The sequence below is a fragment of the Ambystoma mexicanum genome, chromosome 10, assembly GCF_040938575.1.
Source record: "Ambystoma mexicanum isolate Mex_15411 chromosome 10, UKY_AmexF1_1, whole genome shotgun sequence".
Classification (NCBI taxonomy): Eukaryota; Metazoa; Chordata; class Amphibia; order Caudata; family Ambystomatidae; genus Ambystoma; species Ambystoma mexicanum.
The window spans coordinates 1651906222-1651930357 of record NC_090932.1 but is presented as its reverse complement, the minus strand read 5'-3'; the positions used below and the strand labels follow the sequence as shown (position 1 = coordinate 1651930357).

The following is a 24136-nucleotide window of genomic DNA, read 5'->3' as shown; positions in this document are numbered from 1 at the left end:
TCTCAAAACAACAACAATTCAAAATCTTTCAAACATGCACTGAAGAGTCGTGGTAGTCAGAATGATCATAGCACTTCATTATTCATTTTCTGAACAAGGACCTAAGCATGTTAGGTGAATATAATTCCCTTGATCAGGAGTATCTATTAAGAAAAAATCCATGTGAAATACAATTAATCGAAGGGAAAACATCAGATTTTGCGCACAGGAAAGATTGAATTCAATTTAACAAAGTAACCAAAAATGGAATAACATAAATCCATAGTTAAATTGCACGCAAGGTCAAAATAACAGATAAAACATTTAGTTATGGGATCGGGATGTGGTGTGTAGAGATGTATTATCAAATGCCCACCATGGGCAGTAAAAAGTAATATGATATAAAGATAATTGGGAAAATCCAAAGTGGTAACCCAGTAATCAAAAGGCGTGTGCTGCTCAAGAATCTAAAGGAGAAGGAGGAGACCCTAGGAACAGCTGTGATGTACAATCCAGGGTAAAGGATATTCCTTAAAGTTCACGTTCATCAACTCACCAGTGTAAAGGAGTACCAGCACTGGTTCCTGGCAGCCAAAAATGCATTTCTGTGACCAATCACCATGCAATGATCATATCAAGTGTCCCAGTGCCCCTGAACATTATATAGTTAATGATGCCTGATGACGTCTTCACAATTCTTTACTTTGTGGTGTGCATCTGGAAGTATATATACCTGTATTTGGTTCTGTTTGTCAGTGTGACACAACCATTACAATGCCCCCACACAACCTGTCATGTCATTCTCAAGGATTAGTGAAATTATGCAAAAACAGGCCACGACTTTAGCTTTATCAGAGGAAGAAGCTAATAGAATATTACCATTAATTAGTCACTTGGAAAGATCCTCGGTTACTAAAGATGATACTACAACGTTGGTGTCTCAATTAGAACAATGTATTAGGAGGGAAATATTACAGAAGCTACATGCTTCAAAATTGGCACAATACTTTAAAGTACAAAGGATCACCAGAGGGTTGCGGATTCGCCTACGTCCAACCCTTTGCAAAGAGAGGTTGCTTTTTTTACAGAAGTAGCAACACATTTTGAACAAATGTTTTGTTTATTTCTCTTTTGACCATCAAAGAACTTTCTAAATCACTTACATCCATAGACAAAGAAATAACAGATTTCAAAACACAACTGGACACTTTTCAATCAGAAACCGAGGTAAACCAACTCCTCGAGGATATTGATATTAAACTGGACTCCCATAAAGGGACACAGACCAAAGAAAGATAGGCATTTTTAGGCATTATACTCTTGATTACCTTTACAGTTGGCAGGAATACTATCAAACTAGGAACTCCAATCAAGAGTTTAATCAACAAAATAAAGAAAAGGATTGAACAGATCCAAGCGCTGACATTAGCTCAGGCGTCAGTGGTGGGCAGTCAAGTACAGTTACAGAAGTCGCAGAATTGATAGGCGATTCAGAGCTAGAAGAACCCAAACAATTAGCAAGAGTACCTTTGGCTCAATCAACCAACATCTCCCTCTGCTTCCTCAGATTATTCTTCTTCGTCTTCTTCTTTTGCTACTTTTTTAGACCGATGACAAATACTACAAGAGGACAAAAGAAATGTACAATCAAAAACAAAACGCAAGAAAATATTCTTGTTAATATCTCAAGTAAAATTTTAAATCATGAACAACTTTCCCTTCTTAATAGAAACCTCACATTTGTACCAACAAATAATACTCATTTATTTTCAGAACGGGTTTGCCTTTTCAAATTACTATTTAAAATGAGACTGCAGATGTTTTTTGTCACGGTCCCCATTGAAAAAAGTAGTATCACGTCCTTTTGACTTTTTGTAGGTGTGACCTAGAAGTACATTAGATCCAATAATCACAACACTGTACTTAATATGTTTGAATCTTGTGTTTTGAATCACCTTAAAACTTCTTATAACATTAAGTACACACAACCTATGACAATTGACAATCTTTCCGGAGAACTTACTACTAAATGATGATGAAGGCGGGTCAATAGTAGTTATGGATACCAGCTTTTATCAAGAAAGTGGTCTCTCACTAATGCTGTCAAACTAGACCATGATCCTACAGGTGAGATATCGAATATTATTGACTATGTACTAGAGAAAGCATTGGAGAAAGAAAGGATTTCACCTAAAACCAAGGAATTTCTAAAGTTTACATTCCCAGTGTTTTAAACATAAGACCTGTCCACCTTTTAGACCAGAGGTAGCTGGCACAGAAAGTATTGTTCATCCCTTGTCAAAATATATTGACCATTTATTACAACCTATAGTGCAGAAAACGGATGCCCACTTGAGAGACAGTACACATTTTCTGAACTGTTTCAACCTAATTACTGGCCTTTCATCTCAATGGTTCCTTTTCTCCATGGATGTTCAGAGTCTATATACAGGATGAATATTTCTAAACAAATACACATTTTGTGCTGGAACCCCTACATCAACCTATTTAATAACAGTTTTAGGTTTGATGGTACTTTTATTTACTTACAAGCCTCAGGCACCTCTTTTGGTTTGGCAATGGCACCTGCATAGGCCAATATCTTCATGTACTATTCTGAAAAAACATCTTCGATAATCCGATTTCGGCAGACAAAATAGTCTTTCAGAAATGGTACATAGATGATTTATTTGGTATCTGGTTGGGTGCAAGAACGGAATTATACGATTCTTTGAAGTTCATTAACTCAATCCACTCAAGAATTAAGTTTACAATGAAAATTGCAACATCTAAGAAATGTAGAGTTGCTGTGCCAATCAATCTTATTGAAAATGGCTTTAACATCACCATCTTGAGAAATCTACTGATGTGAACAATATTCTGCATTACAACAGTGTTCACCCTCGTTCTCTGGAAAATTGTTTACCTTATGGCCAATTTTCGAGACTCAGGAGGATTATTTCACAATCAGAAAACCTTGAAAGAGAATCCCCAGTCCTTAAAGAAAGATATAGAGCCAGAGGATATCCTGTTGAGCCTATATCGGAATTGCATACTAAAGCATTATCCATGGACAGACAGGATCTCTTAAGATCTAAACCAAAAGACTCCTATATATACTGAAAAGGGAAAAAAACAAAGACCATAATGTCGAACAAGGGGAGCGGAGGTTGCAGGGATGACCTCCACTTGCATGAGAATTAAAGCGGGGGACAATAAAGTTAAAAAAAGAAGAATAAACAAAGAAGAAAGGACCCTGCGGCACCAGCTTCGACCCACGTTATTGGGAGATAGCTGACGTCACAGAGATAGAGGGGAGTCGGCGGCACACATAGAAGTGTGCCGCTGAAAAGGTATATAAGGGGGAGAGGTAGAGGAATGCAGGATGCGAGAGAAAGAGATCTACGTGATTAGTCGCTGGGTGATTTTTTCAAATACAGCATTTTGGTTTTTGGAATTTCACGCTGTGCAGTAATCACATGGATCCAAGACTCCAATACTCTGTCGTTTTATATCTTGGGCTACTCTAAACTAAGTACACAGATTGCAATGGTGATTAGAAAGCACTGGAGTATATTACATCATGACCCCCAATTATATCAACTGTTTCCAAAACCTCCTATGGTGGCATTTAGGAGAGGACAGAATTTTAGGGATGAATTGGTTAAAGCCAAATGAATACCTGCAAAACAGAGGTTCGTGAGTAAACCAAAAACAGGTACATTTCCTTGCTTGAATTGTAGCAATTATGATAACACCATCAAAGGGAACTCGATTCTTCACCTATATTCAGGCAAGAAAATTAGGCTTAAACATTACGCTACGTATAAAACACCAAATGGTGTACATGATATTAAATGTCCATGTAGTTTAATGTATATTGGTCAAACTAACAGAAACGCTCAAGAATACACTGTTGGCCTATTTCAGCTGATACGACCTTGGCTTCTTGGCATGGTTACCTTCATCTGAGTTTCTCTCTGTCTTTAATTCTTGATTTGTTTCCTGCGATACTCTCCTCTTGAGACCTTTAGTAACCTTTGGCTGATTCTGCTCTTGTGCGTAGTGGAGGTATACTTATATAGAGTGCTCTTTTGAGGTAGATATATGTATAGGTGGTGCTTTCCGCAATCTATCTTACTACTAGGCATAAGCAAGTCTCACGATTTATGTGCTTCTTGCGGTTACTTTGCATTTGTACACGTTTAAACTAACTGAATATCTTCATCGTGCATATGGCATAATTTCTGACATCTTGACATCAATTGTTTCACTTTAGGCTCAGGATGTCACTTATCCATGGTGTTTCGTCTCCTTTGTCATCACTCTCAGGTCATGATATCCTCTATATGTGAGTCAGTCTGGATTCTCATGACGTCACCATTCGTCTTCCTTCAGTATCTTCTTAGCTTCTTCAAGTATTACATTCTGACAATCGTCATTCTGTCTCACTTGTCGATATGGATTTCTCAATGGGTACCTTACTGTCTAGGTTATCTTAGGTGTCGGTATTTCAACAGGTGCTGTTATTCTGATAGGTACTGTCATGACCCTTACAACAGACCCCCACTGGCAAGCCAGCCTGCCAGTTAGGGCCGGGTTTCGGGGTTCCATTATGGCCTCAAAGGCCTTACAACCTCATATGAGACTCTCTTGGAGTCAGTCCTGGTGCCTTTGGCGCCAGGCTCATATTCATTATGGAGAACATCTTTAAATTGGGACTATTTACTTGGGACTGCTTTCTTTGGGCCTGCAGTCAATATGGAGGCACTCACATTGCCCAGTTCCCAAGAACTAAGCTATGCGGTATAGTGTTTTGGGCGTGGTTGGCCTGGGACTACTTTACCTGGACTACTTTACTGGAAGGCTATTTAAACCACACCCAAGCAGCAGAACACGCTTTGTGTTATTCTGCAGTTTGCAGCGTAACGCTCACTGTGTCCAGTCCGGTCTCCAGTGTCCTTGATACCAGTAATCCTTGGGACAGCGAGCCTGCAGAGAGGAAGAGGAACATCGTTATAGGAATCTTACCTGTGAACAGCATCCTGTCTTCAGCCGTCATTAACTCCTGATTCTTCTTACCTGGGGACAGTCGATCCAGTGAACTACATCTTCTGGGCACCGCATGCTTTCTGGAACGAAGCAACCAGAAAAGGGGAGAGAGACGGACAGCATTAGTGAGCGCATACTAACGGCTTCACACGAACAACGGACATTACAAGATTCTCACCTGGTTAGTCACCTCTTCGTTAGCATTGTTACGGAACATTACGCCCACCGATAAAGAACATCGCAGCCTGCAAAAGAAGGAGACAGACACAGGTTAGCATATACAAGGTGAAGCAACGCTGGGCATTGCACATTACTTACCGGACAGCATTGCGCATACTGCGCCATCCATTACCAGCAAGTGCTCAACCCAGCCTGCACGAAAACGCCAAATCTCTTGCACACCGAAAGAGAAGAGAAAAGACATTACCCACAATAGGAGGATGGAAGGAAAGAACAGTATTGAATACAAAGACTGCAAGGCAGCAAGACCTACCTTAAAGACATTTGAAAGGGCTTGTACCAGTGAAGTAACTCGGTCGCCCTCGCCTGAACGAGACTACGCACCCCTGCCAAAACAGCAGGACGGAGAGCAAGCCCTCTACAGAAACAAGGTGAGGAGAGGGCCAAAGGGAAGGTTTGAATCCAAGGGAGGTGGGAAGAGACCCTACCAGAGATGGCCCAGTCTTGAATCCAGCCCTCCTGTAATTCAGGCTCAACTTCCATCGGAGGCACCCCCGGGATCGGGGAGAGGGTTCGAGGTGCATATCATCCAACCAGGGCTGAGTGGCATCCCCGTGGATACCAGGTGAGAGTAAAAGGTACTGGACAGAGCCCAACTGTGGCTCTCTGCTGGTTTATTTGCTCATCATACGTCACATATTTCAGCGTGAATGTTCCTGGTACTTCAAAAAAGGCAGTTGGGGTATGAATCATGCTTGGCACCTCCTCTATACTCCCCGCCCCCCTCTGGGCGAGTCATCGACCACTCTCACTTCTTCCTTTGTATCCACCTTTACTTCATCCTCTGGATGCACGCACAGAGGTCTGAAGAAATATCTCTTTGGGGTCCATATCTTTATGACTCCCTTGAAGCTTCCTGCTGTTCTTATGTGCACATCTTTGTTTCAAGTCATTAGTTGCCGTTCTCCACTTAGATTGCAATAGATCCATCTTCCCACATACTTTCTGTGTTTCCTTGGATACCAAAACTTTGTACCTTCTGGTGCATAAATGCTGGCTTTCACAAAATCTCTTATTTCTTCATCAGTCAGGTCCTTGGGCTTCCACCCTGACTCGACATCAATCATGATCTTCATTCCTATGGCCTTTTTTGCAGTTTTCTGGCACTGAGATATTATTATCTTGATAACACAGAATCCAAGCAATATCATCACTAGCAGGGCTTCTAGGAATTTGAATGCATCTGCCATCCATTGCGGAACCCATGAGAACAGTGATCCAAACCAACTGTCGTCATCAACTTCGTCAACTTCATCTATCATCTGATTCTGTAGGTTTGTCAGCATACCTATGGCTTCTGTTAAAGTTCCTTTCTCATCATCGTGCGAAGGTATGAATGTGCAACATGATTCTCCAATTTTTTTACAAACTCCTCCATCCACAGCTGTGATCATGTCAAGGACATATCTGCTCTGGAGAGTCATTAGTCGAATCGCCCTTAACTCTTCCTTGATTGCATTGAATCCTTTTATGGTCATGTTGATGGTCTGTAGTCTGGTTATCTGCAACCATTTAGTATTTGCTCCAACCTGAACTCTTGTTATCAGAATTGTCATGAACACTGATGAGGTTAGGCTGAACAACCTGTGTTCATACGTGTTGAGACTTGAGTGTCGTGTAGGCAGTAGAGGCCTCCGTCCCCAAATGCCGCACAGGGAGAACTTAACGCAACTCTCTGTGCAGCCGTTGAGGTCACAGGCGAAGATGTTCGAACGTCCAAGTCCGGGAACGCGAACCTCGGGGACCCCACACTGCTGCAAGAAAATGCGGATTAAGTACCAAGCAAGAAACAGTACCTACAGTATTAGAATAACTGGAAAGGTCTTACCAGTCAGGGTCAAGGAGGGGATGAGGAACCTAGTGGAGAGGTCCGGGACCCACGTGGACGGCAGTACCCCAAGAGGAGTAGGCTCAGTTGTTCGCCTGTCAGCAGGAGCTGTGGAGCTGTGAAACCGTGAGGCAAGGAGTTCAAAGAACCAGGGTGCAAAAGGGTGATCCAGGAGGCAGTCCAATAACAGTCCGTGGTCGAGAGCCGTGTATCACTGTGCAAAGTAATCCGAAGGGGTAAATCCAAGAGGAGTCCAGTAAAGCAGGCCAGGTCGATTCCGTGAGTGATCCAAAGATGATTCAAAGTCCGTAGCGCCAAACAGAATGCAGAGCACAGCTGAGAAGCAACGAATACCCAGGTTTCCGGGTTTATGTACTCGCGCTTCTGGTCACGTGATGCGTGGCATGGTCACGTGATCGGGCAAGAGCATCACGTGACCTCACAGTCCCGCGATGCGGAAGCTCAGGGTTAGCCCTTCGCGATCCTATGCGCCAAGGCAATTGCCAATGTAGGAACGGCCGTAGTCTGACAGCCGTCCTATTACGGACCAGGCGCGGGTGTGCCCGCAAGACGTGTGTGAGTCCACGTGAGTCCCGGGGAAGGGGGGAAGTGAGAGAAGGGCGGGACTGGGGATGAGGGAGTGCCCTGGGGACCGCATGATGAGGGATCGTGACAGAACCCCCCCCCCAAAGGCCCACGACCCCGTGGGCAGGAAGGGTGATCCCGGTGGAAGCGAGCCACCAACCGGGGAGCGTGGACATCAATAGCAGGAACCCAAGAGCGCTCCTCCGGACCATAACCGACCCAATCAACCAGGTATTGCAAGCGCCCCCTGCAGACCCGGGAGCCCAGAATGGAGGAAACCTCATACTCGTCTGGGGAAGCCAAGGACACCGGGGCAGCAGAGGCGCGCAAGCGGGACGGGGCCGGACACGGTTTGAGAAGGGAGACATGAAATACAGGGTGTACCCTCCAAGAACCCGGGAGAACCAGTCGGTATGTGACAGGGTTGATAACCCGGGAAATCACATAGGGACCCACAAAACGGGGCAACAACTTCCTACAACCCACTAGCCTCAAGTGACGAGTGGAAAGCCACACCCGGGAACCCACCGAGAAAGACGGAGCCAACAGCCGTTTCTTATCTGCCTGGACCTTCATGGAAGACTGAGCCTCACGGAGATGTAAAGCAGTCTGGTCGTGGATAGAGGACAAATCCCTGAGACAGGCGCTGGCGGCCGGATTGGTGGAGGCCGCAAGGTCAGGGATCGGTAATGTGCGGGGATGTTGGCCATAGAGAACATAGAAGGGGGAGAACCCAGTGGATGCATGAACTGCATTGTTATAAGCGAATTCAGCGTGTCGGAGGGCACGCAACCAAGAGCACTGTTGTTGCAGGATCAGACAGCGGAGATATTGTTCCATTGTTTGATTAGTCCTTTCGGTCTGACCATCCGTCTCCGGGTGGTAGGCCGAAGAGAACCGGACATCGATACCCAACAACCTAGTTAGAGCGCGCCAGAAGCGAGAAGTGAATTGCGATCCCCGGTCTGATATAAGGACAGAGGGTAACCCAAAAAGACAAAAGACGGTATCAAAGAACAGGGTGGCCAGGATGGAAGCAGAGGGGATACCCTTGCAGGGGATGAAGCGTGCCATCTTTGAGAAGGAATCCACCACCACCCAAATAGTGTCGTAACCCTGTACCCGAGGGAGTTCCGTGACGAAGTCCATGGTTACCGTATGCCATGGTTTCGGGGCACTGGTAAAGGGAGAAGCAGGCCTAACGGGCGACCCCTACGGGTTTTGCATTGTGTACAAATGGTGCATGTATTGACGTAACAATCCACGTCCCTCTTCATGCCCGGCCACCAACACCAACGCTTCAGGAGGGATAACGTACGGCGTTGGCCAGGATGACCATTCACAGGGGCATCGTGCGACCATTCCATTGCCATGTTGCGTGTGTCGGCAGTGGGCAAGAATAGGCGGTTCAGCACAAACGGGAGGCCATCCTGGAACACCGGATCCCACTCAGATAGCTGGTCGGGATGTAAGGACACCCACTTGCGTACTGCGTCCACTAAGGGCATCGAGGGAGTACATAGACAAACGACCTTAGTGTCGTCCAACATTGTGTTAGGGTATACGGGAAGAGAGACCCCCCCGGGAGAGCGGGACAGCGCATCGGCCTTGCCGTGCGCGGAACCAGCCCGATGCCGAATTTGGAAATCGAATGCTGCGAAGAAAAGGTGCCACCTCACCTGACGGCTGTTAAGGCACTTCAGGGAAGCCAAGTCCTGTAGGTTCTGGTGATCAGTAAACACCGTGACTCGATACTTGGCGCCCAAGAGATGGTGTCGCCACACGCGGAAAGCGTCCATAACCGCCAACAACTCCTTCTCGGTCACGGTGTAGTGTGACTCGGGGGTGGTAAACTTGCGGGAATGAAATGCAACAGGGTGCAGACGACCCGTGGCCTGACATGCTTGGGATAAGACAGCACCAAGAGCGAAGGAGGAGGCGTCAGCTTCCACGACAAAAGGGAGTTCAGAGTCGGGATGCTGAAGAACAGGGGCTGTGGTGAAAGCAGTCTTCAGTGAATCAAAGGCCTTCTGTTGTGTATCAGACCAAAGAAAGGGAACTCTAGGACTGGTTAATGCAGTGAGGGGAGACACGATAGAAGAAAACCCAGAGATGAATCTCCTGTAGAAATTCGCAAAACCCAAAAAGGACTGAAGGGCTTTCAGGTTCGCAGGAATAGGCCAGTCCAAAACCGCTTTAACCTTGGAGTGGTTCATGGACAACCCCCCGGGAGTGATACAGAACCCGAGGAAATCAACATTACCAACGTGGAACAGGCACTTTTCCGGTTTGGCATATAGTGAGTGTTTCTGTAAGCGTGTTAATACCTCACGAACGTGTCGCACATGCTCTTCCAGGGATTGAGAAAAAATTAAGATGTCATCGAGGTAAACCACGACGTAAACATCTAAGATATCGCTCAGGATATCATTCATAAACCTCTGGAAGGTCGCTGGGGCATTACACAGCCCAAAGGGCATGACTGTATATTCGTATAGGCCGTACCGGGTACAGAAAGCGGTTTTCCATTCGTCCCCGGAACGGACGCGGACCAGGTTGTAGGCTCCGCGGAGGTCCAGTTTTGTAAAAATGGTAGCGTGTGTGAGTCGGTCCAGCAAGGGCGTGATGAGGGGAATAGGGTACCGATCTTTCCTCGTGATAGCATTCAGGCGTCTATAGTCAACACATGGGCGTAGATCGCCTTCCTTTTTCGGCACAAAAAAGATAGGGCTGGCTGCAGGCGAGGTGGATGGTCGTATGTGCCCTAAGCTCAAGGACTTCCTAATGTACTCCTTGAGAGTCATTTCCTCGGATGGCGAGAGGGAATAGATCCGCCCCGTGGGAACCACTGTATCAGGGAGTAGATCGATAGGGCAATCGTATGGGCGATGTGGAGGCAGTGTTTCAGAGGAGCCACGATCAAAGACAGCTGCGAAATCTTGATAGACCTGGGGAACGTCTAGTGCCACTAACCCAACTACGTGTTCTGATGGTGTATCTTGCGGATCCTGTACTGTAAGATGAGCTATAGCCTGGGCGGGATTGTCGCTGTGTGCGTCTGTGGGAAGACAGAAATGCTGGCAGACAGCCGACTCAAAATGAACCAAACCCAATTTCCAATCAATGAGGGGATTATGTTCCTGAAGCCAAGGGATTCCCAGGATGAGCCCGAACTGTGGCGTGGTGATAAGGTCAAAACTAATGGTCTCCCTATGTCTGGATTGTATTGTTAATAGCAAAGGGGCTGTTTGTTGTTTGACTGGGCCCGAAATCAAGGACGAGCCATCTACAGCCTGTACCGGTTCAGGCCTGGTCTTGGTCAAAAGGGGCAGGTTTAACAAACGGGCCAAGGAAATGTCGATAAAGTTTCCCGTGGCCCCAGAGTCAATTATCAGAGTAACAGGATGTGAAACGGACGCTGTGGGCTGTAGAGTGGCTTGTACATGAATGGGCCGGATACGCCCGAAAGAGGGTGTAGGGTTCGGGGTGTCTGTGGTATAGCTCGATCCCGTCCCCGGTACTATGATCGAGCTATCCGAAAACCCTGTGGCTTGTTTTTGGGACGACGTGGGCATTCCTTAACAAAATGACCTAGGGTGCCGCAGTAGTAGCAAGCGTTATCCGCCCTCCTGCGTTCCCTTTCCAAAGGAGATATCGGACTCCTGACCCCCCCGATCTGCATGGGTTCTTGGGAGGAGTCAGAAGAAGGAACTGTCATGGGAGAAGGGGAGGAGTGAGTGAAACCTGCTTCCGCTCTTCTTTCGGACCTACGTGCGTCCACCTGGAGTGACAAGTCAACCAGATCTTGGAATGCAGTGGGTAATGAGGGTACTACTGATAAGGCGTCCTTCATAGGGTTGTTGAGGCCCCTATAGAAGACGACTGCTTTCTTGCCCTCTGGCCAAGAGGTTTCAGCGGATAGCTGGTTAAAACGGGTTATGTATTCAATGAGAGAACCCCTACCCTGGCACAAATCCAGAAGTTCCAGATCTCGAGATTGGGCCTTGTGTCTAGTATCAAAAACCCTGGACATCTCGGTGACGAGGAGATCGAAATCATATAATGCCGGGTTATCGTTCTCCAATAAGGGGTTGGCCCATGCAGCGGCAATCCCAGCCAAATGGGAAAGGGTAAATGCCGCTTTCGTGGTGGAATCTGGAAAAGCCTGAGGCCGGCACAGGAAATGCAACTTGCATTGGTTTAGGAAGGTCCTAAATTTCTTGGGATCCCCGTGGTATCTCTCAGGGGCCGCCAATGGGAATGGAGTAGGTAGCATCATGGGAACGGGATTCTGGGGAACAATCGGAGGTGGAACAGGTCGAGAAACAGAGGGTGTGTCTCCGAATTCTACATCTGGGGGTAAAGGGTGTCTGGTACTTTGTATGTGGTCGAGACGTTGATGGATAGCCGTGTTGGCTGCCGCCATATCGGCTCGTAGTACTGTAATGGCTTGGACTATAGCAGACATGGGGTCTTCAGCGTTCCCCTCCATTGCCTACACGACTATAGGCTTCTCAGTCTGTTGAGACTTGAGTGTCGTGTAGGCAGTAGAGGCCTCCGTCCCCAAATGCCGCACAGGGAGAACTTAACGCAACTCTCTGTGCAGCCGTTGAGGTCACAGGCGAAGATGTTCGAACGTCCAAGTCCGGGAACGCGAACCTCGGGGACCCCACACTGCTGCAAGAAAATGCGGATTAAGTACCAAGCAAGAAACAGTACCTACAGTATTAGAATAACTGGAAAGGTCTTACCAGTCAGGGTCAAGGAGGGGATGAGGAACCTAGTGGAGAGGTCCGGGACCCACGTGGACGGCAGTACCCCAAGAGGAGTAGGCTCAGTTGTTCGCCTGTCAGCAGGAGCTGTGGAGCTGTGAAACCGTGAGGCAAGGAGTTCAAAGAACCAGGGTGCAAAAGGGTGATCCAGGAGGCAGTCCAATAACAGTCCGTGGTCGAGAGCCGTGTATCACTGTGCAAAGTAATCCGAAGGGGTAAATCCAAGAGGAGTCCAGTAAAGCAGGCCAGGTCGATTCCGTGAGTGATCCAAAGATGATTCAAAGTCCGTAGCGCCAAACAGAATGCAGAGCACAGCTGAGAAGCAACGAATACCCAGGTTTCCGGGTTTATGTACTCGCGCTTCTGGTCACGTGATGCGTGGCATGGTCACGTGATCGGGCAAGAGCATCACGTGACCTCACAGTCCCGCGATGCGGAAGCTCAGGGTTAGCCCTTCGCGATCCTATGCGCCAAGGCAATTGCCAATGTAGGAACGGCCGTAGTCTGACAGCCGTCCTATTACGGACCAGGCGCGGGTGTGCCCGCAAGACGTGTGTGAGTCCACGTGAGTCCCGGGGAAGGGGGGAAGTGAGAGAAGGGCGGGACTGGGGATGAGGGAGTGCCCTGGGGACCGCATGATGAGGGATCGTGACAATACGGGATAGCATGAAAGGCTTCTTCTGATTTGGCAGAAAAGTAATTCTCTCTCTTCATTCAGCTCATCAGTTCCACAGATCTCTTTTTTTCTCTGGTGAGCATCTGCTTTTGGGAAACTGTCAATATTCAGATCACTTTTTGGAATCACCAATGCTGGGACATGGGCATTTACTAATGTACATATGCCTCGCCAATTCTTTGGTAGTCTGATATATGCTTTGGATCCACACGCCCGATAATGATCCAGGATCACTGCAGTTCCATGCATCATTCCTGGAGCATCAAAGATGCGGCCACAGTTCTGATTTTCTCCCATTTTTCTTGTACCATTGTTTCTTAAGCATAATTTAGAATTCTCCAATAGCACTATCTGTAAGGGTCCTCCTCTGTCTTCGACTCATGTTAGCAGTCTTCCAAGTCTCGGCCATAATGACTTGCATATCCTCTGTACATTTTCAATTGCTTTTTTGTAGACTCCAATGACTATAATCAAAAAATGGGAACCGATTACCCCTCTTTATGCCAATGGCAACACGGATGGTGCTTTTACACAAAGCAAAACAGCCTAATTCAAAGGAATTTATTATACTACAAAAGCAATTGAATTTGCTGGACCCAACACATATCGCTTAAAAACTGATTTATTAATTATCACATTGAATTTTTTTTTTCTTTTCTCAAAAAAGCAGAGAGGTTTGAAATTTAAACACACCTAAAACCATTTTTTTACACCACAAACATCAATGCAAAATTTCAAAAAATAGAATTCATTTTCTTAAACTAAATACAGAATTCAAAACAAGATAATTTCAACAACAAACTTAAAAACGGGGTGTACAAGAGGTATCACAAAAAATGTAGTCAATAACCATCTAGTATCAATGCAAGAACCCAATCATGTTAATACGGGTATCTTTAGATCGTCGACATGTTTCGGCCTTCTTAAACATCCCTAGTGTCCTTTTCGGTGTCATTATACTGGCCATCATCAGGACTAAATTTCTTCAGAATAATGAGCGATTCATATATACCCAGGTTGTTTATTCGTCACCCTTTCTCAACTCTCATGCTGGACTTCCTTTGCATCTTTTACTCCCATCTTCATCTTGTATCCTGGCTTGCAACATTGTGTTACTACTGACTTCTGCAATTGTATTCGCTCTCCCCTCTTGCTTCTCCACTCTTTTGGACTGCTTACTCTCTGTTCTCTCCTCCTCTCCCTTTCTCCCTTTTCCTATCTCCTCCACTTACTTTCTTCTATGCACTTACACTATCAGAATTGTCCCTGGACCTAATATGATAGCAACCTCGTCTGTTTCCTCCACCCTCCCATTACTGTTTTTTTCCTCCCCACCCCCCTTCCAGCACTATCTGAAATGTCGTCAGGCCTAGTATGATAGTCGCTTGTTTTGTTCCTCCCCTCCCTTTCTGCCCCCCTCTCCCTCCCCTTTTGTTTTCTCCGGCTCTACCAGAAATGTCGACAGGCCTAGTACGGTAGTCGCCTGTCTGTTTCCATTTCCTTCCCACTCTCCCCCTCCCTTCCTTATCTATGTCATAGCTCTTGCACTATCTGAAATGTCGTCAGGCCGAGTACGATAGTTATTTCACATTCTTACTCTTCATGGCCTGTAAGAATGTCATTGTATTTTCCCTTGTCCCCTCCCTTGCCTTGAAGTGCTTTGAAACACATTGTGTATAGGCGCTATATAAATAAATTATCATATCATATCATATCATACACGGTGTTATTTTTCGTGCACACGCTATGAGGTTTGTATTGTCACCTATGGATCATTCAGGTTGCTTATTTCCTGTTACACTAATCGGAGTTGCACTCCAAATCCAAGAAATTGCCATCAAAAGATGATATCCTTTCACAGAAAAGTAGGTGGCAATGAACGTGGTTAGAAAAATGACAGAGGTCCCAGGTATCCTCAGTGGGACAAAAACACTTCTGCTATTTTATGTCCAATTGATTTTATCAGGGCAATCGGAATAGAGTCGTAATTGTGTTCAGACTGTGTACGTCGAGATGTCACTTCCGCTGATGAGTGTGTAAATCATTGGGTGGTGAGCTGTACAAAAACCTGCTGATGTCGTTGCTATAAACCGGTCAAAGGTTGATCCACACTTGCAATGCCTGTATCCAACTCTCGATTACAATTAACAGTGGCTGAGGACGTTTGTGTAAAAGCACCATCCGTCTTGCCATTGGCATAAAGAGGGGTAATCGGTTCTCATTTTTTGATTATATGTCCCATTCGAGAATCAATCCCCCAATATCAAAAAATTGGGAAAATACCTGATTGATATAATACTGGCTCCAATGACCATCCTTGCTCTACAGATCACTAGTCCTTTCTCCCATCCGTCTTGTGGAAGCACTGTTCCCCAAATTTGCATTTGGCCTCTTTCTTTCCATCTTCAAACTTCTTCTGTAGTTTTCCCTTGGTGTTCAGTCTTTTGTTTGTCTCTCTTCAGCTCTCTGCTCCTTTAACTCCAGGATTCTCATATCTGATCACAATGTTCTTTGTTTTTCCATTGTTTCTTGTCTTTATGTCCTGGACATAATCGTCTTCATTTGGATTAGTTGCTTCAGTTGCCCATTTGAGTGAAGCATCACTTCCCATGAACTGGCCTCTGGTCTTGCACATTGCTATGTGTGATAGACAGTGTACTGTTGTGACATCTATTTCCACAGCTACGAAGATTTTCGACTTCCCCAGACTGTATGGTAAGAGTGAACAAACAAAGCATTCTTCCTCTGAAGTTCGTCTTCTAACCTCTTTCATATGTTGGTGCCATATGTTATTTCCCAAATGTGCTGTGCTGTCCAGGTAGTCGTTTAGTTCGTTATTGTCTTCTTCTGATTCTCAAGGTTTTTCTGTAGTTTGCTATAATCACACCCTTAAACGCATCCATATAGCTTCTTCTTGCTGGAGAATTCTCAGGTATCTCCATCCATGGTCCAGGCATTTTCATCTGTACATTTGAGTAGGAGAAAGTCTGGTAATTCTTTCCTTGTCCTCTTGTATCGTTTCTGCTCTAGTTATGAATTTCCATATTGATTCTGCTACTGTTCCAGCATGTGGCTGTATTGCAGGACTCAAGCTTGACCCTTTCGTCGCTGGATTAGGTGTGTTTGTCAATGCTGTCTCTGTTTCTTTATTCTCCAACCTTTAAAAGTTCAGCTTCCTCCATTTGTTTTTTCACTTCTCTTGGTGTGGAGCTTCTCATTGTTGGTTGTCCAAACTTCCCCCATTCTTTGGACAGTGGTTCTGCAGTTATTGACACTAGACCAGGTGTATATGTACTCATCGTTTGCGTGTGTGTGTTTTTCATTAACCCCCTCTCATATTTGCTTTGCCGACCCTGTCTCCGGCGGTTCAATATATTTGTTACCACATGTGTGTGTGTATTATTGCTCATCACATCCATATCAAGTTCACTCATTCCTCTGTCAGAGCTTCTAGGGACTGGAATGACTATGTAAGGTCTGGGCACCTTTGTGGGTTTCATGCTTACATCATTAGGTAGGTGCACTAGAATCTGAATGCTTTGTGCACCAATAAAAAATGCAGTTCGAATTGTCAGTGACAGTAATACAATAATGAACACTATGGTTAGGTTAATTTACAACATTTATTTCTGGGCCAATACGAGCGTCTTTCCTCCTAAGGGAGGACAATATTAATATTTTGGTTGCCCATCTCGATCATCTAAGGAAATAAGACTAACTCTTTAATACATTCTAGGTAATGTCGTTATATCTGGGTTCTACTGTTTCTGCTTGTAGGTTGCAGATACTGGAACGTTTATTCTCTTTGCCTGAATAATAGATTGTCTCTTGTCTGTGGAAACAGTTCTCTTTTCCATATACAAAAATGTCTAATAAGGTAATAAGTTCAGCAATTCTTTAAATGCGTGTTCAAAATAAACAATCTCCCAGTCGATGCCTCTTATTTGTTTCACTCCAGAAGACATGTTGTTTCTTTGTCAGCATAAGCAGGAGTGAAGTCCTCTGGCAACACTTTCGCGATCTGTCCATCGATGGAAAGATTACAATCTTCCCCGGTAATTCTGATGATGATTAGAAAGTTCGACCTGCATTACAATACCATGCAGGAGCATGCTCATCTGTGTAGAGTTTGCTGGGTCTCTGACGAAAGTGGGGACATCAACACTGACAGGTCTCCCCACAAGCTCTGGAAAGTCCTCAGTTAGGCGAAAAAACACATTGCTTGCTAGTCTGCTATCTTCTGGTGACAGGGACATTTGTCTTGTCTTCCCTGTACTCTGGAAGCAAAAGTAACTGCTCGGCAATCACGATGAACAGTCTCCTTATTGTCTTTTCAATTTCAAGATCTTGAAGAAATTCAGTGATGTTAGTGAGCCTTCCCACTAATGATGGGTATGACCTCAATACTAACTCGAAATAGATCACAACGTTCTTAGTGATGTCACTACCGCGTGACACCATAAGTGAATCCAAATAAGGCTTCTGTGTTAAAAGAGTCAGGATACTGTATTTTCTTGCAATTTATGTGTCCTCGATCAAAATTTGGCATATCCTTTTCTTATCAAGGCTTCAGTGTGCCTCAGTCCAAAGTTAAAAGTCAACAGACTATGTTGTGGCTTATACGTGTAATTTTCTTCTTCACCCTGCAACTAGGATGCACAGAGTGTCTGTGTTTATGTCCTTATCCCCTTATTTTGCTCAGAGGAAATGTCCAAAATTAAGCCACAACTTTGCAGCCTTTGCTTTGCTGGTCATGCGTCCTTCTTCCTCGTCATGGATCTCGTCTGCACATGCTGTGTTCTTCCCCATTGTCTGTAGTCTCTACGCCATGGGGTGAGGGCAGAGGGTCTTCTCCGTTGTGTGGCTTGATGTCACCCAGAAAGATCCAAGTTCTTCTTCCCTGTAACTTGACTGCAAAGGGAGTGACGTCCCCCACTCTGAAGGGACCGTTGAACCTTGGCTCGTCCCACTTTTTTCTCATGTTTTCTCACCAGGACGTGTCCCCACAAAACAATTGTGGTACACGTAAACTCTGAACTTGGTCTGTTGTAGTATCTCCTTCTGTGTTCTGTGCTGCTTTGCACGCTTCTTGTCGTTGCTGCAGCTGTCCTGAAATTACAGTAAGACAAGATGTCGTGCAATTCAAGTAATTTTGCATTTCGGATCCTAACACTTCCCCTGTTGGCTGAGCATCACATCTAGCTCTATCTCGGGGTGTTAGTGGTGTGTGCATCCTTCTGCCTGTCACTATTTCATGCGGCGTAAGATGGTGGTCAGAACCAGGCTGGTTTCTGAGCACATACAGTGCCAGTGGAAGGCAGTGTAGCCATCCCTTCTTTAGAGTAAGCTTCAACTTGGCTATCCTTTCCTTTAACAAGCCGTTGAGCTTCTCGTTATATCCCATTTCCTTGAAGATGATACGCTGAAGAAAACATGTGCTTTATACCAAGCAACAAGCTGATCTTTTCAAATACTGCATTAACAAAGTGAGGTCTATTGTCTGACCTCATGACCTCACATACTCGCCATCTGGGAAATACCTCCCCCACCAGAAATTTGCCTGCACAGGTACAGTCTGGGTGTGTACATTGACCTGCTTCTATCCATCTAGAGAATGGACACACCACAACAATTAGGTACCTGTATCCGTTACATACTTGAATCATATCGACATAATCGACATGCAAGTACTGGAAAGGTCAATTGGGCCTTGGGATGACTCCTCTAATTACACGTAGTGTATGCCCAGCCGTGAGCTGTTGGCAGATTATACAGTTCACTATAAAAAATGCAACGTCTTCTGCCAAGTTCGGTATAAACCAGTCTTCGGCAATTGTCGCTGCTAGATTCTCTGTTGTCATGTGCGCTGGATAGTGTAACTGTTCCAGTGCTATTTTCAATAAGGCTATAAGCATCACCGGTTTACCAGTGCTGTCTTGTCACCACAAGCTCTCGGAGGGATTTAAAGAACACCCTTGTCGCTTCCAGAGGTTTTTCTCTTTCTGTGGTGCCTCTCCTTGGAGCTCCATTAACTGGGTTTTCTCCATATTACTGTAACCTTCAGGTTCACTTCGTGCAACAATCATTCTCTCATGCATATCAGTTATTTCCACCTTCATTATTATTTCGTCTTTGGTCACCACACGTTTGGCTTCCGTGTCTGCTGCTTGATTTCCACTTGAGATCAAATCTGTCCCTTTCGTGTGGGTGGCGCATTTCACGACCGCTATGCCCACTCGGAGTTGTAGTGCCTTAATGAGCCTATCCAATAAGGATGCGTGTTGCACTGGCATGCCATCCGCTCTGAGGTAGCCCCTCCTTTTCCAGTGTACTAAGCCTGCATGTACTGTTGTTGTCACATAGGCGGAGTCACTGTACACCGTCACTTCCTGGTCTGCGTGATTCTCGAGTGCGAGTATCAACACCAATAATTCTGCAGCCTGTGCAGAATAATGAGATGGTAATCGTGCACTAGTGATTACTAGAAATTCTCCGTTTGCCGTGTGCTTCATCACAGCGGTGCCTCTATATCTCTGCCCATCATTTTGATCGATTCTCAAAGAACTGTCAGCGAAGACGATTTCTCCTTCTGCCAATGCATTTTCTTTCACTCTGGGAATCTCATCATAAAATTCGTCATAGTTCGCACAGTCATTGATTGGCTCTCCTTCAGTGACTGGCTCTGCTATAAACATAGCTGGGTTCACTATCTTACATCGAATTATTTTAATCGATAGATTTGATATGATCACTTCATAAGCCGAAGCTCTCTGAGATGTCAACGTGCCTTTTGGTTTCTCTAGAATGGCAAATAATGCGTGCTCGACGAACAACGTCATTCAGCATCCCATCGCAATGGTTATAGCTTTCTCTATGGCGAACGCTGCGGAAGCTAGACCCTGTTCGCACAGGAAGTGACCTCTCATCACTGGGTCCAAATTCCCACTGTAGTATGCCAGGGGCTTGTACCCCAATGTGGTTCTCAGTGTGAGTACTGCTGCCATAACACCGCTATTCATGTGTGAAAACAGGTAGAATTCCTCTGCATAACTGGGAATCCCTAAACTAGTGCCATGCAAATGGTCTTTTTTAATTAAACAAACCCTTTTTCCATGGTCTTGGTCCACTCAATGTTTTCTTTAGTCATCTGTGCTTTCTTTAGGGCTTGTAACAAAGGCTTGGCATAAGAGCTGTAGTCAAAGACCCATGCCCTGACATAATTGCATAATCCTAGAAAACTCTGCATTTGTTTTATCATGTGTGACTTAGCTGTGTTCAATATGGCGTCAGCCCTTTCGGGGTTAACCCTTTTCCCCTCATGTGAGATTAGCTGGCCTATGTACAGCACTTCTTGTTGACAATACTGTTACTTCTCTTTGTCAACTTTATAACCTTTCTCAGCCAATACAATCAATAGCTGAATAGAATCGTGTCTGCACATTTCCTCTGTCGTGCTGCAGATTAAGATGTCATCCACATATTGCAAGACAACACTCTCTAATGCAATATTGCTTAAGTCCATCTGCAGGACTCTTTTGAAAATTGACGGAGTCTCACATTACCCCTGAGGTAAACTTGTACTTTTGAGATGCATTTGTCTGAACGTGAATGACGTCATATCTTGCGAGTCTTTTTGCAATGCGATTGTGAAAAATATGTTTTTCAAGTCAATCACCGTGAAATACCTTGCCTCAACGGGTATATTTCATAGGATTGTGGACGGGTTAGGGACTAGAGGGAACTCGGACTCTACAATATCATTTATCGGGCGCAGATCTTGGATTAACCGCCAAGACCCTCCCTTTGATTTTTTGATAGGGATGACGACTCTGACGTCACTAAAATGCCCTGCCCATCATAGAAGAAATGGTTTTAAAAAAACCCTTCATCTGCTTCCCTAGACATGGGATACTGTCATGCTTTTGGTAAAGTTGCTCCTGGTTTCAATTCAATTTGTACTTCTCCGACTCGTTTCAATAAGCCTATGTCATAAGGGCCTGTAGTCCACACTGAGACAGGCACCTTTGCCATGTCGTCATCAAAATATTCAGGACGTTTTTGTGCCAGCATCATTCTCTGGGGCACTTCTCTTTTGATAATTCTCACCCAATAAATGAGATTAACCTCAACTGTCGTTTCATCTATACCTGTTTGCTCTTCAAACAGATCGTCATCAGTGACGTCAGTCAATCTGTATCCTTCCTCAATGGCGATTACTGTGCACCATTGTCTGCCTTCATCATCACAACCATCGATCAATGCCATTTTTCCTCGAACTATGGCTGTGTGTATTGCCAAGGGAAACACTTGTCCCTTTTCCTCATATATAGGTATTCTTGGCCTAAATTGAAACTCATCTGGGATTCTCATTGGTTTATCTGCAAGGCCTGGTAGCCATGACATTAATATGCACGCTCCATACGCAAATATTTCTGGTTCCAATGGAAATGCTCTCATAGCCGTTTGTCCTGCATATGCTCTAATCATTTTGCATACGTTCAAATAATGCATTCTTGGAGTTGAACATACTATGCCCTTCTCCGTGAATGAGATTGTCATGTTTAACTTTGTTATTAGGTCTTGTCCCAATATATTTACTGGGGTTTGCCTTGAATACAGCAGTGGCACATTCATGTCACATTCTCCTATGGAAACTGGAACATGACTTGTTGCTCCTGTGAAGCCCTGAGTATTTATGGTATCGCCGGACAAAGAAAACTTGCCTTCATGTATACACGAGTGTGTTGCACCTGTGTCAACTAAGAAAGAATGCTCTTTATCCCCTATAAGGACATCTACCCTTGGTTCCTCGTGAGGGTCTGGTGTCACTGATAGGATAGAACACATCAGGTTTCCCAGTGAGCTGTCCTAGTCCATATATGACTTTGTCCCATGTTGAGTGAGTGGACTTCCTCGATCACCAGTGTTATTTCTTATTCCAGAATTCAGTACCTGTCCTGTACTTATTGTTTGTAACAGTTGCATCGGCGACTGTTGAGACTGTCTTTGCGAAAAATGTGTCATATTCTGAGGTTGCAAACTTTGCTGTGCTCCCGACACTTGCTGCTTCACTGTGTGATTTTGTGCAACTCTATTTCCACCGTACTGTAAAAACACAGGTGGATTCACCATCCCTACTCTTGTTCCTTGGTCATTTTGCACCATGCCTTGACTTCTGCATGTGCGTGCTAGATGCCCTGTCATCCCACACGTCCAACATATTGGCGGTGGTCTGATTATTTACCCATTTGACATATCCCGATTGCCGTTTTGCATGTTTTGGAAACCTCGCTGATTACCTTGGAAACCTCCCTGATTACTCTGCCATCCTCTTCCTCGAAAGCCTCTCTCCCTTTGGTAAAACCCGTTATTGCCTTGATCACCCTGCTCTTGATTATTGACCTGCTCATGTTTGATCTGTCTGTGTTAGTTATCATTGCCCCTTCATTGGCATATTTTGACAATTTCTTCTGCACTAATTTTGCCTCTTCAGCTTTGGGTGCAGCCTCTTTTTTGCGAATTTTCTCTTGCAGCAGCCTGCAATAGTGCACTTTGGTCAACTGTATTTCAGACCACGGTTTGGCCTCTATTACTACCAATTTCTTGAGCTGTTTCTGTACTTGATCTGGCAGCCCTTGGCATAATATATGGTAAAACACGGGTATGGATTCCCCCCAAGATTCACGAGTTTCCAGCACCCAGTCGTCTTGGAGATTCTGGATGTAAAGCAAAGGATCCTTAGACTCCTTAATTTTACGTATCATTATAGCTCCCATGTCTGAAATATCCGGGTATAGCAATCGTAATGCTTTCCATACCGCAGCTCTGCAATTGTTAAACAGCGCTCCATCATGCACAGTGTTAACTGTAGTCACACCAGGGTAACCTGCACGTGTCCACACATCATCAGCTCTATCACCAAGTCTGGCGATTAAAAGACCCTTAACATCCCTGATAGCTAACGTGTTCCCTCCCGTCATTTTTTGTAACTCATGTATCCATTTTCTGGCTCCCGATGTCAACATTGGAAGCTTATATTTCAGATTTTCTCAATCCATGTGTGGCCATGGAATATACTGTGGCCTCAGTCCTCCTTTTTTGGGCAACGGGAATTGTAATAAATGGCACTCCTTTTCCTCTCTCATCATTTTTCTATCCACCGCAGGGGTAATATTCCTGCATCGCCATCTACCTGGCAATGTCCTTAGTCTGCTCACATAGGGTGGTGGAGACATCCCCCTCTGACAGTAAGATCCTCCTTCATGTCGGTCTGATTGTGTGGCTGACTCTGATGTCTTTGGTGCAGATCCACTAGAATCTGACAATCTTATTCCCTTTCTTCTAGAGAAGTGTTTTTCGCGTCTTCTCTCATCTTCTCTTTCCTCATATTCCTCTCTTTCTGCGTCTGATATTGTCTGTGCCCAACTCGTGCAACTTCTCGCATTCTCCTCATTTCTGGTTAGCTCAACCTATCTAGGGACAGCTCTCTATTTCTAGTACTTCGGGAGGCATCCTCAGTGTCGTACAACTGAGTGCACTCCAGACGCTTGTCCTCTCCTCTCCCTTGGGGTACCTGTTCTAGCCCCATTTCATCATATATTCTATCGATCGTCTCTCTGATGCCGCTGGTGTCTAAGTCATCTTCCATATTTCATCTTCCAGAGCTAGAAGTCTCCGCACTACTCAAAAATATCAAACCTTCCACCTGCAAAGTGGATATATGCCCACCCACTATCACCAAAGAGTGCTCAGAAGCTCTCACCCCCATCATCACAGCTTTCATCAATGCCTCCTTCTCTTCCGGAACCGTACCTCAATGCCTAAAAGAAGCCTGGGTTCCCCCACTCTTAAAAAAACCCTCCCTAGATCCCACCTCCCCTAACAACTATCATCCTATCACCATCATCGCCTTTCTCCTCAAAATCTTAGATAAAGCCGGCCATATCCAAATTCAGCAATACCTCAAAACCCACGGTATTCTAGGCAACAGACAGTCAGGATTCC

The 24136-nt window shown here is 45.1% G+C and overlaps 1 protein-coding gene across 1 annotated transcript in view; it reads right to left on the bottom strand.

The window, feature by feature from the left end:
- Positions 1–1343: 1343 nt before the first annotated feature.
- LOC138493377 (uncharacterized) overlaps positions 1344–24136 on the bottom strand; it is a 340393-nt gene continuing 317600 nt past the window's right edge. Inside the window, exon 3 of the mRNA XM_069620417.1 lies at positions 1344–1599. Within this exon, the coding sequence (XP_069476518.1) occupies positions 1574–1599 (26 nt within the window). The 3' untranslated portion in view covers positions 1344–1573. The remainder of the gene's footprint in view (positions 1600–24136) is intronic.